At 41.7% G+C, this 15,469-nt stretch overlaps 1 protein-coding gene across 1 annotated transcript in view; it reads left to right on the top strand.

Annotated features, from left to right (window-relative positions):
• LOC124545305 (fatty acyl-CoA reductase 1-like) overlaps positions 1-15,469 on the top strand; it is a 233,108-nt gene that overhangs the window by 208,465 nt on the left and 9,174 nt on the right. Inside the window, exon 8 of the mRNA XM_047124202.1 lies at positions 9,460-9,717. Within this exon, the coding sequence (XP_046980158.1) occupies positions 9,460-9,717 (258 nt within the window). The remainder of the gene's footprint in view (positions 1-9,459; positions 9,718-15,469) is intronic.

The raw sequence follows: 15,469 nt of genomic DNA on the forward strand, positions 1-15,469 counted from the left end.
AAGCATTTCATATTATAATTTAATTTTTTAAATGTATACTTCTAAAATGCAAAATTTGGGTCTGAAAAAACACATCTGTTTGCTGTTGTACATCTTTGTTAGAAACAGAAGTTTTGTTTATTTGTCCTTTTTCAGTTCTCTAAATAAAATATTATATATCTCATTTCTCCTTTTCCATTTTTTTTTTCTGTATGATGTGTGCTGCTTATGGGACATGTAAAAAAAAGTTACATTTCGGAAGGGGTAACACAGGAAAAAATTGGATTGTTTTTCCTTTTTAGAAATCAGTTAAATAAAATAATACAGGTATACTATTTTCTTTCCTATAAGTTTTACCTAATATTGAACCTCAGTTTACGACGAATGTTCAATGCACGTTCCACAGTTTTAGAATAATTTATATGTACACCGCGATCATTTAAACTAGTTTCAGAATTTTCAAATTATTGTGCAACACATTACATTTCATTTCATTACTATGAATATAATTAGGATACTGTAATAAGCACTGACCAGAATCCATGATATTATGTATCAGACAAGTATACAAAGTTTTAACACGATACCTACATCCACATCTACATCTACATGACTACTCTGCAATTCACATTTAAGTGCTTGGTAGAGGGTTCATAGAACCACAATCATACTATCTCTCTACCATTCCACTCCCGAACAGCGCGCGGGAAAAACGAACACCTAAACCTTTCTGTTCGAGCTCTGATTTCTCTTATATTATTTTGATGATCATTCCTGCCTATGTAGGTTGGGCTCAACAAAATATTTTCGCATTCGCAAGAGAAAGTTGGTGACTGAAATTTCCTAAATAGATCTCGCCACGACGAAAAACGTCTTTGCTTTAATGACTTTCATGCAACTCGCGTATCATACCTGCCACACTCTCTCCCGTATTACGTGATAATACAAAACGAGCTGCCCTTTTTTGCACCCTTTCGATGTCCTCCGTCAATCCCACCTGGTAAGGATCCCACACCGCGCAGCAATATTCTAACAGAGGACGAACGAGTGTAGTGTAAGCTGTGTCTTTAGTGGACTTGGTGCATCTTCTAAGTGTCCTGCAAATGAAACGCAACCTTTGGCTCGCCTTCCCCACAATATTATCTATGTGGTCTTTCCAACTGAAGTTGTTCGTAATTTTAACACCCAGGTACTTAGTTGAATTGACAGCCTTGAGAATTGTACTATTTATCGAGTAATCGAATGCCAACGGATTAGTTTTGAAACTCGTGTGGATCACCTCACACTTTTCGTTATTTAGCGTCAACTGCCACCTGCTACACCATACAGCAATCTTTTCTAAATCGCTTTGCAACTGATACTGGTCTTCGGATGACCTTACTAGGCGGTAAATTACAGCATCATCTGCGAACAACCTAAGAGAACTGCTCAGATTGTCACCCAGGTCATTTATAAAGATCAGGAACAGCAGAGGTCCCAGGACGCTTCCCTGGGGGACACCTGATATCACTTCAGTTTTATTCGATGATTTGCCGTCTATTACTACGAACTGCGACGACCTTCCTGACAGGAAATCACGAATCCAGTCTCACAACTGAGACGATACGGCATAGGCCCGCAGCTTGATTAGAAGTCGCTTGTGAGGAACGGTGTCAAAAGCTTTCCGGAAATCCAGAAATACGGAATCAACCTGAGATCCCCTGCCGATAGCGGCCATTACTTCGTGCGAATAAAGAGCTAACTGCGTTGCACAAGAACGATGTTTTCTGAAACCATGCTGATTACGTATCAAAAGTTCGTTCCCTTCGAGGTGATTCATAATGTTTGAATACAGTATATGCTCCAAAACCCTACTGCAAACCGACGTCAATGATATAGGTCTGTAGTTCGATGGGTTACTCCTACTACCCTTCTCAAACACTGGTGCCACCTGCGCAATTTTCCAATGTGTAGGTACAGATCTATCGGTGAGCGAGCGGTTTTATATGATTGCTAAGTAGGGAGCTATTGTATCAGCGTAATCTGAAAGGAAGGTAGTCGGTATACAATCTGGACCTGAAGACTTGCCCGTATCAAGCGATTTGAGTTGCTTCGCAACCCCTAAGGTATCTACTTCTAAGGAACTCATGCTAGCAGCTGCTCATGTTTCAAATCCTGGAATATTCCATTCGTCTTCCCTGGTCAAGGAATTTCGGAAAACTGCGTTCAATAACTCCGCTTTAGCTGCACAGTCGTCGGTAACAGCACGCGGCGAAGGTATTGACTGCGTCTTGCCGCTTGTGTACTTTACATACGACCAGAATTTCTTCGTATTTTCTACCAAATTTCGAGACAATGTTTCGTTGTGGAATGTATTAAAGGCATCTCGCATTAAAGTCCGTGCCAAGTTTCGCGCGTCTGTAAATTTTAGCCAATGTTCTGGATTTCGCGTTCTACTGAACTTCGCATGCTTTTTCCGTTGCCTCATACATAAGTGCCACGACCTGCATGATCTGACATCGACTGACCGCAATTGTTTGTCGTCGCATGAAAGTATGCATATTTGAGTGTTGTAGCATGATTAGAAATTGCGTTAATGATGTTATCTGGTGTGTGTATTCAGTAGACTTCAACCGGATATGCTTTTGTGAATGTCTTTTATTTTTGGGGTTAGGTCCAGGAAGTCGATCGTTTTATTGTTTTCTGGCCCCCACGCTGGGGGATGCAGTTCATTTAATGTTTTCTGTATCTGTTGAACATCTGTATCATAACTCTCTATTAGCAGCAGCATGTCATCTACCAGATGGTTATAATTTAAGTTTCCCTATTTAACACATTATCAGACGGAAACTAACAACTGTACAAGGATGAAACTTGGTAGCATTTATCTCAAGAACATGAGGAAAAGAAATAATGTATAACCAATTCAACCGAAACATTCTTAATGTGCTGCTACGGTACATCATAGCATTACGTACCGGTACCTTACTGCTATGAAACGGGCTCAATATGACGCCCATCAGTGCCCAAAAGAATCTGAAAGCGCAGGATTGCATTCTGCATAGAAGAACAAAGCATGTCCGTAGGCTGATAATTCGATCGTTTCCAGATGTGTTTCGGAGAAGCAGGTGAACTTCACAAGCGATTTGCGGTGGGGCCTCATCTTGCATGAAAAGCGGTTAACGCGTTCCTCTCCTGTAGGGCGGGTATGATATGCTGGTCGCGGTAACGCCGGCCAGTCACACTGCACGTTTTGTTTGGTTCTTGAGCGCGAACTTGTTCAAACAAGAGTGGACCAATGATGAACGTAGCCGTGAAGCTGCACCATACCGTTACACCTTCACCATACAGAGGAACTTCATGCACAGTGACTGGAGGTGAAGATCCCCACAGTTGGCAATCCTGTTTGTTCACCTCGCCCGTCAGAAAAAAATGAGATTCTTCTGTCCAAAGATAGTCCAAGGCCAGCTCTCGTCAGCTTCAGTCCTTGCGAGAAAGTGGAGAGCGAAGTCAACACAACGTTGTGCATCTTGTGATGCAAGCTGTTGTGTGATATGGATCTTATACGGATACCATTTGAGAATGATTCGAAGAAACTTCTGTGCAGTTGACAACGGGATGTTCAACTGTCGTGACACACCACGCGCACTGCCTGATGATCGGGAATTGCGCGCAGCGTTGTATGCCATAGCAACCAACCTGTGGTGCAACCGGTCGCCGTCTCTTCCCGGAGCGACACCAAATTCTCCAGTTGCTTCGAACTTCATCATGCTCCGCACAGCAGGTGGAGAAAGAGGACCCTTCCGTAATCGGTTCAGCCGGCGATATTCTCGACGTACAACTGCAGCATTACTGTTGCTTTGATAACAGAGCTTCACCAATAATGCCCTGCTCCTTTTGTTGTGTTGGCAGAAGAGCCAACACCGTGTTACTAGTGGGGGCCAAAATGCACGCGCTTTAGCTCACGCAGGCTGGCGTGGGGAGGGAAGGACTATACTGACGTGAGGTCTGGAACATGACAAGGAATTAGAATTCAGAAAGCGGACGTAATTAGTTTCATACTTAACTTTAATCCATTAATGATGAACGTCGCTCTTGACGGTACACGAGGCAGTGACACCACACCTTTAATCCAAGCTCATGTTGACGCGTCATCGAGTGCACTGCGACTTGTCACGTATGTGAGATATGAATCGCGATTAATGATCACGTCATTTGGTGGCCATAGTTGGAACTGGACGGTGGCGCTGTGACGCATGGAAATCATACCCCATATTCTGGACATTAATGGTACCACGTTTGGTACTAGTACGGTAATTAGTTTCCGTATTATAACATGTTAAATAGTTAAAGTTTACTCATAACCACCCGGGACATAACTTTAATAATATACAATTGTCGTTGTAAAATTGTTTGTGGAGCTAAAAAGTTTTTGTTCTAATGTTAAAAATATATCAGGTACAGTGCCAGCTATGCTACACCCCACGGTTACTCCATCCTATTGTGTGTAATGCCTTATTGAATTCAATGTAATTCTGGTTTACTGCTAGTTTTAGGATGTCAATGATCTCCCATATTTCTCTGATGGGTAATTATCTATACTGTGGAAAGTTGTTTTCCATAGTATTAATCTTTTTTTGTATTGGAATACTGATGCCGAGATTGGTGATGTCAAAGAACACGAATTTTTCGTTCTTTGATTAGGTCTTTTATTCCACCAACTGCGACATAGTCGCGTATTCAAACAGTGATCCAATACTGTCAAATGTTTTTTCTTATTCCATTCTTTGATCACACTGTCAATTCTTTAGACGATGGCCGGTTTCAATCCGTAATGACCATCCTTAGATCTTTTTTATATCATGTTAAAGTGATAAGGTCATAATGGCATCGTCAAAATATGTAATCAGCATAGCATCGTCACATAGATCTAAAATAAGGTGTAGAATAGGCCACATCGTCCACACAGTCATTATTGCAAGTGGCTACTCAAGTATGACTGTGTGGACGATGTGGCCTATTCTACACATTATTTTAGATGTATGTGAAGATGCTGTGCTGATTATATTTATATGTTTTGACTATGCCATTGGGGCCTCATCACTTTAGGGCATAGTGTAAAAAAGACCTGAGGATGGTCATTACTGACTGAAACCGCTCATTGTCCAAAGAACTGATAGTGTGATCAAAGACAGGAATTAAAAAAAATTAGGTCTTTTAGGTTGTTTACTAACGTTCTCGGGTTTTTTATTGTGAATCATTTTTGATATGTATAATATTATGTGAGAAGGGTGTTCAGCTTTTGACTAATAAGGTACACTGGGTTCTATATATAATTAACCACACACTATGTTGACATATGTGTTTTGTGGAGCTTTGTTTTTCCATACAGTTTAGGTGTCTTTGGTTTCATTACTATGAATATTCATTTTTCAAAATCAGTGAAAATCTTACATCAGCTTTTCACCAGTTTTTCGATCTGTAAGGCATATTATTTGGCAGGAGTTCTATTAATTTTAGTGATCTAGTACGAGGGCTGTCCAGAAAGTAAGTTACGACTGATCGCGAAATTAAAATCGCAGTGAAAATCAGAAATGTTTCATTTGTAACAGTTAGCTACACCTTTCAGCTACTTCTCTACGTAGTCGCCGTTCTGACTCAGACATTCGTCGTAGTTTTGTACCAACTTTCCAATACCCTCATCATAGAAGGCAGCCGCCAGTGCTTTCCGCCAATTCTCTACGCTGGCCTAAAGCTCGTTGTCTGTGGCAAAATGTTGTCTTCATAGCCAGCGGTTCGTTTGAGCAGAGATGAAACTCAGTGGGAGACAATTACGGGCTGTATTGTGGGTAACCAAACATTTCCAATTGAAACGATGCAGGAACATCTTCATTGCCCCTGCAGAATGAGGCTGAGAATTGTCTTGAAGAAGAAACCGCACGACAGTTATGTAATGTTGGTTGCATAGCTTCAGGGAAAATTCTCACCAGGCGCCCGTACTTGGCGGGAGACACTATTTTCTATAACATCTTTATGCGCTCACTAAGAGCTCAGGAATGAAAAGAGCGACATAATTCTACCTAGAGTCATACTAGGACACTGCCCAACACATCTTTGCAAAGCTTTATCGGATTTTCATAGTCGTTTCCATTTCTCGACCGATCGTAACTTACATTCTGAACAGCCCTCGTATGTTGATGCAACCTCTCACATGGCAAAAAGTGATCTCGAAGAACCTCACAGGTATCTCCTGTCGCAGTTCGTTGTGATGAACCATCAATGCCCAGTCATACTCCACCTTATTTGCCTATGGAGTCTTTGTGATACATTCCGATTCCTCTGGGCATCTGTCACGCTCTTAGTGGGTTGTTTGAAATGTTTTCAAACTGTTGCAGTTACGCATTAGGTGGATTATAGATTTTTCCACTGCTGAATGAATAGGATAAAAGATTGGTAGCATACATTCTTCTAAAACGTGAGTGTATTCCTGGGAATCTGTCCTGAGTAAATCTTTGACTATTTTTCCTACTGCAGCTACAGTCAGCCAACCAAAGACAGCACAAGTCCTCGTTCAACATCGTCTGTGGCATCAATATGGTTTCGCAGACCAGGTGTGCCCATTTTTCCACCATCAGTATTTTGCCGGTAATGGAAGGAGAGACCATGTGCCCGTGTCCCACGCTGAAACCCAAGCATTTCCGGAGTGTCTCGTGGAGTGACAACGTGTGACATTGCTCTTAGTGATCCATCTCTGTCGATGACGTTAAGATCAACCCCCTCCTTGCTGCTCTTCGAGAGCGTTGAGCTTTGAGCTGACACCATGTTTCATTCTAACTCTTTTCGTTAACCATAATCGCACCAGGATGTAGTAAATACGTTACAGTGTGTACCACACCTGCAGTTGAATGGGTTTATGGAATAAGGATACGTAAAGCCGGTATGGCGAATTGAGATACTTGGAGTCAAAGATGTTTAGAATTGCATGTAAATAAAAACTATGTGTAATATTTATACAAGTCACTGACATATTTGGGTTTTTTAACAAGAAATAGTTTATTTTAAAAATTTAAAGTGCTAAAATCTTGAAAATATAAGAATAAAAGTAAACTTTCATAATGGTACTTTTTCGTAAATCAGCAGTAAAAGAGTAAATAATGTGGTAATATGTTTAATTTTACGTGTAGCAGTAACAGTGCTAGACTCTATTTATATAGTACTAATGTAATAAGATATAGTATAATAGTTATTTATTTATTGCAGTCTCTTACGTTTCATACCTTGCTTTCATCAAACATCCTATTCAACCAAACACAATTCTCTTCATCCATTTATTAAACAAGCCATGAGCATCATCTTCTTTCACAGATGTTATTGCTTCATGATTCACAGTTTCAAGTTCATTATCCTGTTGAGTAGTACGTTTCTGTTTCCACAGAAGAATCAGCGTAAATGTACCGATGTAAGTTAATCAGCACAGTATAGTACCACTAACTGTATATTTCAGTTATGGGTATGACTGTATCTCGAATCTACTTCATTTTGCCATGGGTTTTGAGAGGCAGGGTTAGTTTGGATCACCTCTTCATTCCTTTATTAATATCCTGCCCAAGCAAACTTAAAATGGATAAGGATTGGTCTGCACTCTACTGTAACTGAAAGATACGATAAAACAGTTAATTGTCTCCACTTTCTTAAATTTTGTTTTATTAATCCTATTTTCCTGTTGCACTGCCGGAAAGGATGTTCCCAGACAAGATGTATCTTTGTGTAACCTCCACTCGACAGACTCTGGTTAACCATGAAGCAAATGAAGTGATAATTACAGTCTCTGTCCTCTGCAGCCAGTAAGCAAAACCATTTTTCCAGCAATGTTTTTTTTTTTTTTTTTAAGCATGGGTAGAAATGGGGGAACTGAATTTGAATCTTTTTTCGCCTCCATTTCCATAAAACACTACGTAAACGACGAACTGTCATTGTGGTTGTGAACGTTAAACACATACAACCATAGAGCCTCTTATAAAATTTACTGGTCACATTCAACTTTGGATCTGGTAAATTCTGAGAATAATCAAACTCAGCAGCAAGAAAAGAAGATTCTGTTTAGCTCATACGGATGAGATCTTTTTTCTGTCTGCCTTCTTTGGAGCAGTGCACTCTCTACTTTTCAAACATCTGTTGGATCACTTCTCAGCATGTTGTGACATCATGGACACCACAAATATCTGTCTCGGCCTATTTAAATCACAGTTACAGTGTTCTTTGAAAAACTTGAAATAAGTTTATAATTCACAGTAAGCTTTTTACCAGTATGTTCAAAAAAGTATATGGAGAACGCTTCATATAATATCTTGATATTCAAGTTTGGATTCTGGAAGCAATTTGAATTTGATTTAGTGCCAGAATAATGACTGTTTCACTGAGAATCACGCTTAAATGTTTATTTAATTTAATCCAGACAATTGTTTCCATTTCATATAGCGGGCTGTAGTGACTGCCCTTCTTTCTTCAAATGTTTGTACGCTTAGTGGTCAGCGAGACGGATTGCCGTCCTACGGGCCCGGGTTCCATTCCCGGATGGGTCGGGGATTTTCTCCGCTCAGGGGTTGGGTGTTGTGTTGTCTTCATCATCATTTCATCCCCATCCGGAGAGCAGGTCGCCCAATGTGGCGTCGAATGTAATAAGACCTGCACCAAGGCGGCCGGACCTGCCCCGCAAGGGGCCTCCCGGCCAATGACGCCAAACACTCATTTCCATTTTTCAAATGTTTCATTAATTAACATCTTTTACTATATGACCCTGAGTCTCCTTACTTAAAAGTCTACAGAAAGCCACACGGCAAATTATAAGCTTAGATCCTCTGACAACTAACAAATACTCTCAGATGGTGCGTCGAAAAGTCTTTGTGTTTTCGGTTTTCTTTCTATTCAGTTTCTTACCTTTAATTTCCATGGCCTGTGCTAGATGAGAATCGTGCATGTCCTTGCTCTGTCCATTATGAAACATTTCATGTAATTCCTTTTGCTGGTTTTGTTACACTTTTAGGTGACATTTTTTTCTTGGAAAATTCGTTCTTTAGCAAAAATTTCGTTTCGGTAACCTCAGCTCCAGTATTGCTCATTTATGCATCAGCAGTTGACTTCTTCCTTTTAGTTTCTGTCTTGTGCAAACTACTACAGCAGTAAATCTTTTTTATTTTCATTCGTTCCCACGTCACTTCGTCTGATGTAAAAACAAACATATAAACTTACGAGCAGCTAACTACACATCAGACAGACACAGTGTTGCCATTCACTGAAATAACGGGATTCTGAAACCAAGCTTGGAGGGAATATTCTGTACAATGGGGCGGGTCATTGAGAATGTTCTCCCGAAAAATAAGCCATAGATCTACAGGTTGTATTCCACAAAGCTCCTCAATGTTCTTATATGACTTCCACGTTGACAATGAATCGCGACAGAGAATTTTGGCTTCACGTACTGACATCAAACCAATGTTTCAGACTGTGGAACATGTACTCGCGTATTCATGGGGCCTCACAGGCTCTGGAACCATTCACAACTAGAGAGTGGACGTTCAAAGATGACAACTTTGCGTCCCTCTTGGGCCGTATGGGTGCAGTCGACCGCAAGCTCTTTCCCTGTGACATCGTAGACGTCGACTGGGAATGGTTCATCAGCAATACCATGCGTGGGTTGCGTCTTTACCTTCTGAACGAGAGCTTTGACACCTTGGAGGCAGCAAGGAAAAGATACCGTCGGTAAGTGCATTATCTTTTGCATGGTAGTTCTTGGAACTACAGTGCTGTGCCAGTAAGAAGACGGCTGCGTGACGCATTCTGCGCAGAGAGGAGTGGAGAAATCATTTTTATGTATACTGGCACCTTGCTTAATATTTTACAATCAAATGGGTTTCAATACGGCTGCAACTTGAAATGAAATGTGGTTAGAAGCAGAGTAATTAGTAAGTGGAATTTTTTTGCATGCTGTCAGGCATCTTCAATCGTTCATAAAGAAAAGGACTGAAACTTCCAGAATTTGTAACAGTGGCAAAATGCTTTTTTAGTGAAATATACATCAAGTAATGTATTAGAGTTGTTTGGCTAAATGTGTGTTCGTGGCAGGGTTATTTGTTGTTAAGTAGATCCCTTGACTGTGTGTGAAACAATTTTGCAAGCATCAGTGGCCAATATTTCTGTGGTTTCGCTAGCTAACATCAGTATATATTAGGCACTTTAACTATTGAAAGGCAAATACAAGATGTAAACAAATCGTACAAATCTTGAAGGGAAAGCTTCGAGGGAGATACGACTCATGCACAAAAATTTGCACTGCACTAAACTCAATTTTAAACAAACCAGTTTTCACGAGATGTGATGGCAGCCTGTAACTTTCTGTTCCTTTTAACAAGTCTGTGTGCAGTTTGACGTAACAAATGAAAAACTGGTGCTCCGACTTCCTAAAATACTTATAAAATGCAGATTCCTCTTCCTCAAGCTCCTTTTATAGTGTGTGAAATTCTCTTTTTGTACCGCGCAATGATATTTATTGGGCCCAAACACCTTTTTGCGTTGTTTTGTACTTGTGCCTTCCTTGTCTAAATGCAAGCTATCCCTGCAAGCTGTAAATCATTTGAGTCCAATAAATGTCATTTTTGTACAAATGTGGATCTAGTAGTGCGCGCGTAGAAAGAGGTGAAAATCATTTTGCGAAGGTCGCAATTCTTGCGAGAAAACCGCTGAGGAAAGCCGTACGAGTTGAGATCACTTGATCTGAATTGACTTGACGCGCCATGACGTAGACGGACAGTGTGAATACACCTTGACGCGACAATGCCGTGACAGCGCGGTAACGGTCAGTGTGATCTTGCTTTAAAGCCGGGGTTTTGACAGCAGCAAAAGAGACTCAACTTTACCGGCACTAGAGTGACGTCACCGCAGGTGCTTGTAGAAACGTTCACGTTTCTATGGCATCACTCGAGCATCGCCACTTTTAGGCTGGCACAAAATTTAACATCGCTTTAGCTTTGTGACGGTACATTCCTTCCCCCCCCCCCCCCCCCCCCCCCCCCCCCCCCCCCATCAATTGGCGTCAAAAGCAAATCTAGCAGCTGCCATCTTGTTTTCAGTGCTTTCAAAGCTAACGTGTGTATTGACGGTTTTCGCACTAATACGAGTGTTGGAACTTTAATAGTAGCAACTATTTATTTACAGCTCGTACAAAATAGATACGTGTTTCAAAGTTTTACTGATCTTCGAAGTAGTCACCAGCATTGTGTATAACCCGTTGCCAGCGATGTGTAAGTCGCAGGACACTCTTAGCAGTGTCAGCTGTGTTGACAGATCGAGCAGCGCGGTCTATTGCTCGACGAATTTGTAGCAATTCTGAAGCGAATGCCGTGACGTGTTTCTTTCAGTTTAGAAATCGAGTTGAACTTACGAGGGCATAAGTGAGGGGAGAGCAGTAGGTGGTATAGCACTTAGCAGCCCCATCAGTCAAACAAATCAGTAACAGCTTGCACTGTACGTGTTTGAGCATTGTCCTGCGAGATGATGGTCAGGTCCTGCAGAAAGTGTCATCTCTTCTGTCTCTATGCTGTTCGTTTTTGGGACACAACCTACGACTAGCTTGGAGATGATTTGTGTGAGATTAAGCGAGTATTACTGGACAATTAGTGTAAAATGATTTGTAGGTTCGAATTGGCTTCCTTAAATATGCAAATGATGAAATTTAATGCAATACTGGCAGTATATCAGGTTCTAGTACTAGGATCTTCAGTACTCTTAAACACTTGTCCAGCGGAATTGAGAAATGAAGTAGCGAGGTCTCTGGTGGCGCACCTGCAAGAACCGTAACTCCAGAATTCAGCGTAGGATAACTTTAGTATTTCGTCGTTTTTTCAACACACCAGAACATTGATATAGTAGTTTTGAAGACGTGGTGTAAATATTGGAGGATGTCACGTAATCGCTAGATGTCAAATAACGAAGTATCAGTTTTAGTTTCACTTGAGCAAGACTTGCATATCCAACGTGAGGATCGAATCTTTTAATAGAGCTCAACAAATACTTGAAACTTATTTTTACTATCCGAAAGTTGGTTGTTTGGTTGATTTGAGTGTGGGTTCCTCCGGATTAGAGAAGGATGGGGAAGGAAGTCATTCGTGCCCTTTCAAAGGAACCATCCCGGCGTTTGCCCGAAGCCACATAGGAAAATCACGGAAAACCTAAATCAGGCTGGGCGGACGCGGGTTTGAACCGTCATCCTGCCGAATGCGAGTTCAGTGTGCTAACCTCTGCGTCACCTCGCACTTTATCCAAAAGTTGTTCAGGCATCGATGTTCACTGAGGGGTGCTACTGCATCTAAGTGTTTTTACTGCCCCTGAGTTATTTCTGCGCAAACCCCACTTGCAAACCAAAATCTTTATGCTTAGTCTTGTTCGTATCGGATTCTTGGTGCAATTCTAATGCCATAACCTGACTTACAACGCAAACATTTGTCCAAAGAACCTCAGTTGGCGCCATGTTAAAAACCATGCTATAAGAATTTTGACAGCAGCAAACGGCGCCACTGCCGTATCAGTTGTCACGCCACTTGCTGTTCCATCACTTTAGCTGCATATGGAAACCTGGCTTGAAGCTACTGGTTGCAGTGCCACGCTGTACGCTGTTCCTTTCCACTGTAAATCGCCAACATGGAGTTGAATCAATGGGCAGACCAGGGATTCACAACTCACTGATATAAGCGAGAGCACTAGCACCTGATCACAATGTTGCACTGAGCACGTCAGTCCCGTGATTGGCACACTGGACTCACATTCGGAGGACGATGATTGAAATCCGCATCCAGCCATCCAAATTCAGGGTTATCGTGATTTCTGTAAGGCATTCTAGACAAATGCCAGGATGGTTCCTTTGAAAAGGCCATTGTCGATTTCCTTCTCCATACTTCCGTAATGCGTGCTTGTGCCCCGTCTCTAATGAGCTCACCGCCAGTGGAACATTAAACTATAATCTCCATCCTTCTTTGTCCGTTCACATTCTTGCTTATGAGCAAAGTTGTGGCACAGTGGGAATGAAGGAAAGGTATGCAAATAATGTGGTCACGACAACGCGAGACAAGTGCCAACTGTGGAATAGGGGAAGGTCAGTTTTGACGGTGGTATTGTAAGATGGCAGCTTGAATGAATATGAAATTAGCACCTTACATGAGATTTTATATGCGGTAACAAGTAGATGAACATGTCACATGACATACTTTGGCAATAATAAGCAGGTTTGCCTAACAAAATGTGCAGTAGGTAATGCAAAGGGATGACACTCGATTCGACAGTATTAACACACAGAATCCAAATCCTGTGTGTCAATGAGCAAAAGGTGAAAAAAGCTGCTGGAAGAAACGTTTCAGTTTGGGGCAGACGCGAGTTGCATCGTCACGGCCCAAGTACAACAGAACGCTTCTAAAAGGGGTCGGTGACCTGCGGCGAGAGGGACAACGAACGCGCTAGGCGGTATATCGAAGTGAGCAGGTAGCGGCATAGTGCTGCCTGCTACAGAGAAATTCCTTAGAAAAATGCGTTGGGGAATTTCCAGATGGATACAAACAGACCAGCGACGCAATTGATCATCTGACACATCAGTGGTACGCTCGTGATGTCTGCGTGTAACTTTTAGGCGTCAGGAGTGGGCACAAAATGTCCAATTGGCTGAAATAGACTCGGAAGGAGTAGAAAGGGGCGATCTCTCGACTCAGTATAAAGGTAGGCCCTTTTCGATTGGCGTAGGTAGTTTCCACAAGATGAAAGGAACACTCCCATTGGTCTGAAAAAGCCGTGACGTGACGCTCGAAAGACACAAGACCGAAAACTTCGGGGACTCCCCTGTGAACCAGCATCGTGTGTAGAACAGGGCGCATCACGCTCTGTGCGACGCCAAAAGAGGAATTTTGTGGTGAACACTGCGCTCACTTTGGCTGACATTCAGCTAGAAATTAGCTGAAGAGTCGTTGAGCCCCGATAACAGAGAAACGAAACAGCCGCATAGTTAATTATTCTTGTGAGAACTGAGAGGGCATTGAAGTATACACGCTGCACCATCTATGCACGTGTATATTGCCATATTTTCCAGACAAGGAATGAGTGCATGTTTTCTCGCCTAACGAGAAACATAGGACAGTTTCAGCTGATAAAATCTGTAAAGATCTGGTTAGCTTTTAATAGGATTGTCAGAGGGTGAGAGCAGCCATGCAGCCGACAGGACATCCACGCAAAAGGTAAATGCTGCTAGCAGAGGCGTAAACTTGTTGGTTCACCAGCTTGCGTCCACTGTGAACTCAAGCATCCTTGAGTAATCTTTTGCTCTTCTTGTCTCAAAAACCAACCATCCTCCGTAGACCTGATTCTCATCCTAAATATTACCGAACTTAGAACCGGAATCCGATGATTTGTCATACTATTGGCCAACTTCATGTTGTATAAGTAAGAAAAATCTTGTAGAGAAACTTCTATTTAAATTTGATATTGTTTTGTTCAGTGTTATTTCTGCTAACAGGACGTAATGCGTTATATTGTCAACTGTCCTGAAATTTTCATATCAAAATCTATGTAAACTCGTGTGCTTCTTTGACAACCATACAGAAATTAAATAAATTGTGCTCAGTTAAATCATTGATTCTAGTGACGCTAACGCACTCACAAGGAGTTTTTGCTGATGCCTGACGAACGTGGGAAGGAGTGGAGTGTCAGAGTATGATCTGAAAACGTCAGTGGCGAGTCAGTATTGTGTAATACCGTAAATATCTTAGCACTTCTATCCACATTGAAAAGGATCTCATCATTATACGCGAGAAGGCGAGTTCGCAAAATGTTCAGTATCTCATAAATCGCTGGATACCTACAGGACGTTCAGTTTACTTGTGTTACAGCGTCAAACAGTGAAGAAACGGAAAATGTGTAGTACCTGAGCAGGTATAAGGGGTTTCTAGGCTTAAAGGGAATCTCTCTGAAGAGTAAGTAGAGGAGAAAGAAAAATCAAAGTGAATGTGACATTCGGATGAGCTACAAAACTGCATTTCTTTTAGCGAAGTCCTTGCGCCCTTTCATGGGGGGTAACTTCATGAAGGAATACTTGCCAGCTGTAGCTGAACATCCATATCTGCTTCAGATAGACCAATTTCGCGTAGTATCGTTTTTAAATTTGACAACCATGCGATCCATACAGGTTATGACGTTTAGAACCAGCTTGCATTTACTTTGTAAGGAGTTTGTAGCACATGCCTTAGAGCTCTATGGAAGTGTAGATATCGTAGGCACGTAGCTCCATGTGATATTCTTAGCAGCGATGAACAAGGTGTAGAAAATGTAGGTTTGCCATGGAATTTATTGCTTTAGGTGTCGACACACGGTGATCCAATCATGTTGCAGGGGAGGGGGATGGGGAGAGGGATCAGGATTCGTAGCGCAGCTGAATGGGAAAATGAGAGAACTTCCGGCATCCAATTTTGCGCTGATCTGC

Source organism: Schistocerca americana, chromosome 8 (genome assembly GCF_021461395.2).
Source record: "Schistocerca americana isolate TAMUIC-IGC-003095 chromosome 8, iqSchAmer2.1, whole genome shotgun sequence".
In the NCBI taxonomy this organism is placed as follows: Eukaryota; Metazoa; Arthropoda; class Insecta; order Orthoptera; family Acrididae; genus Schistocerca; species Schistocerca americana.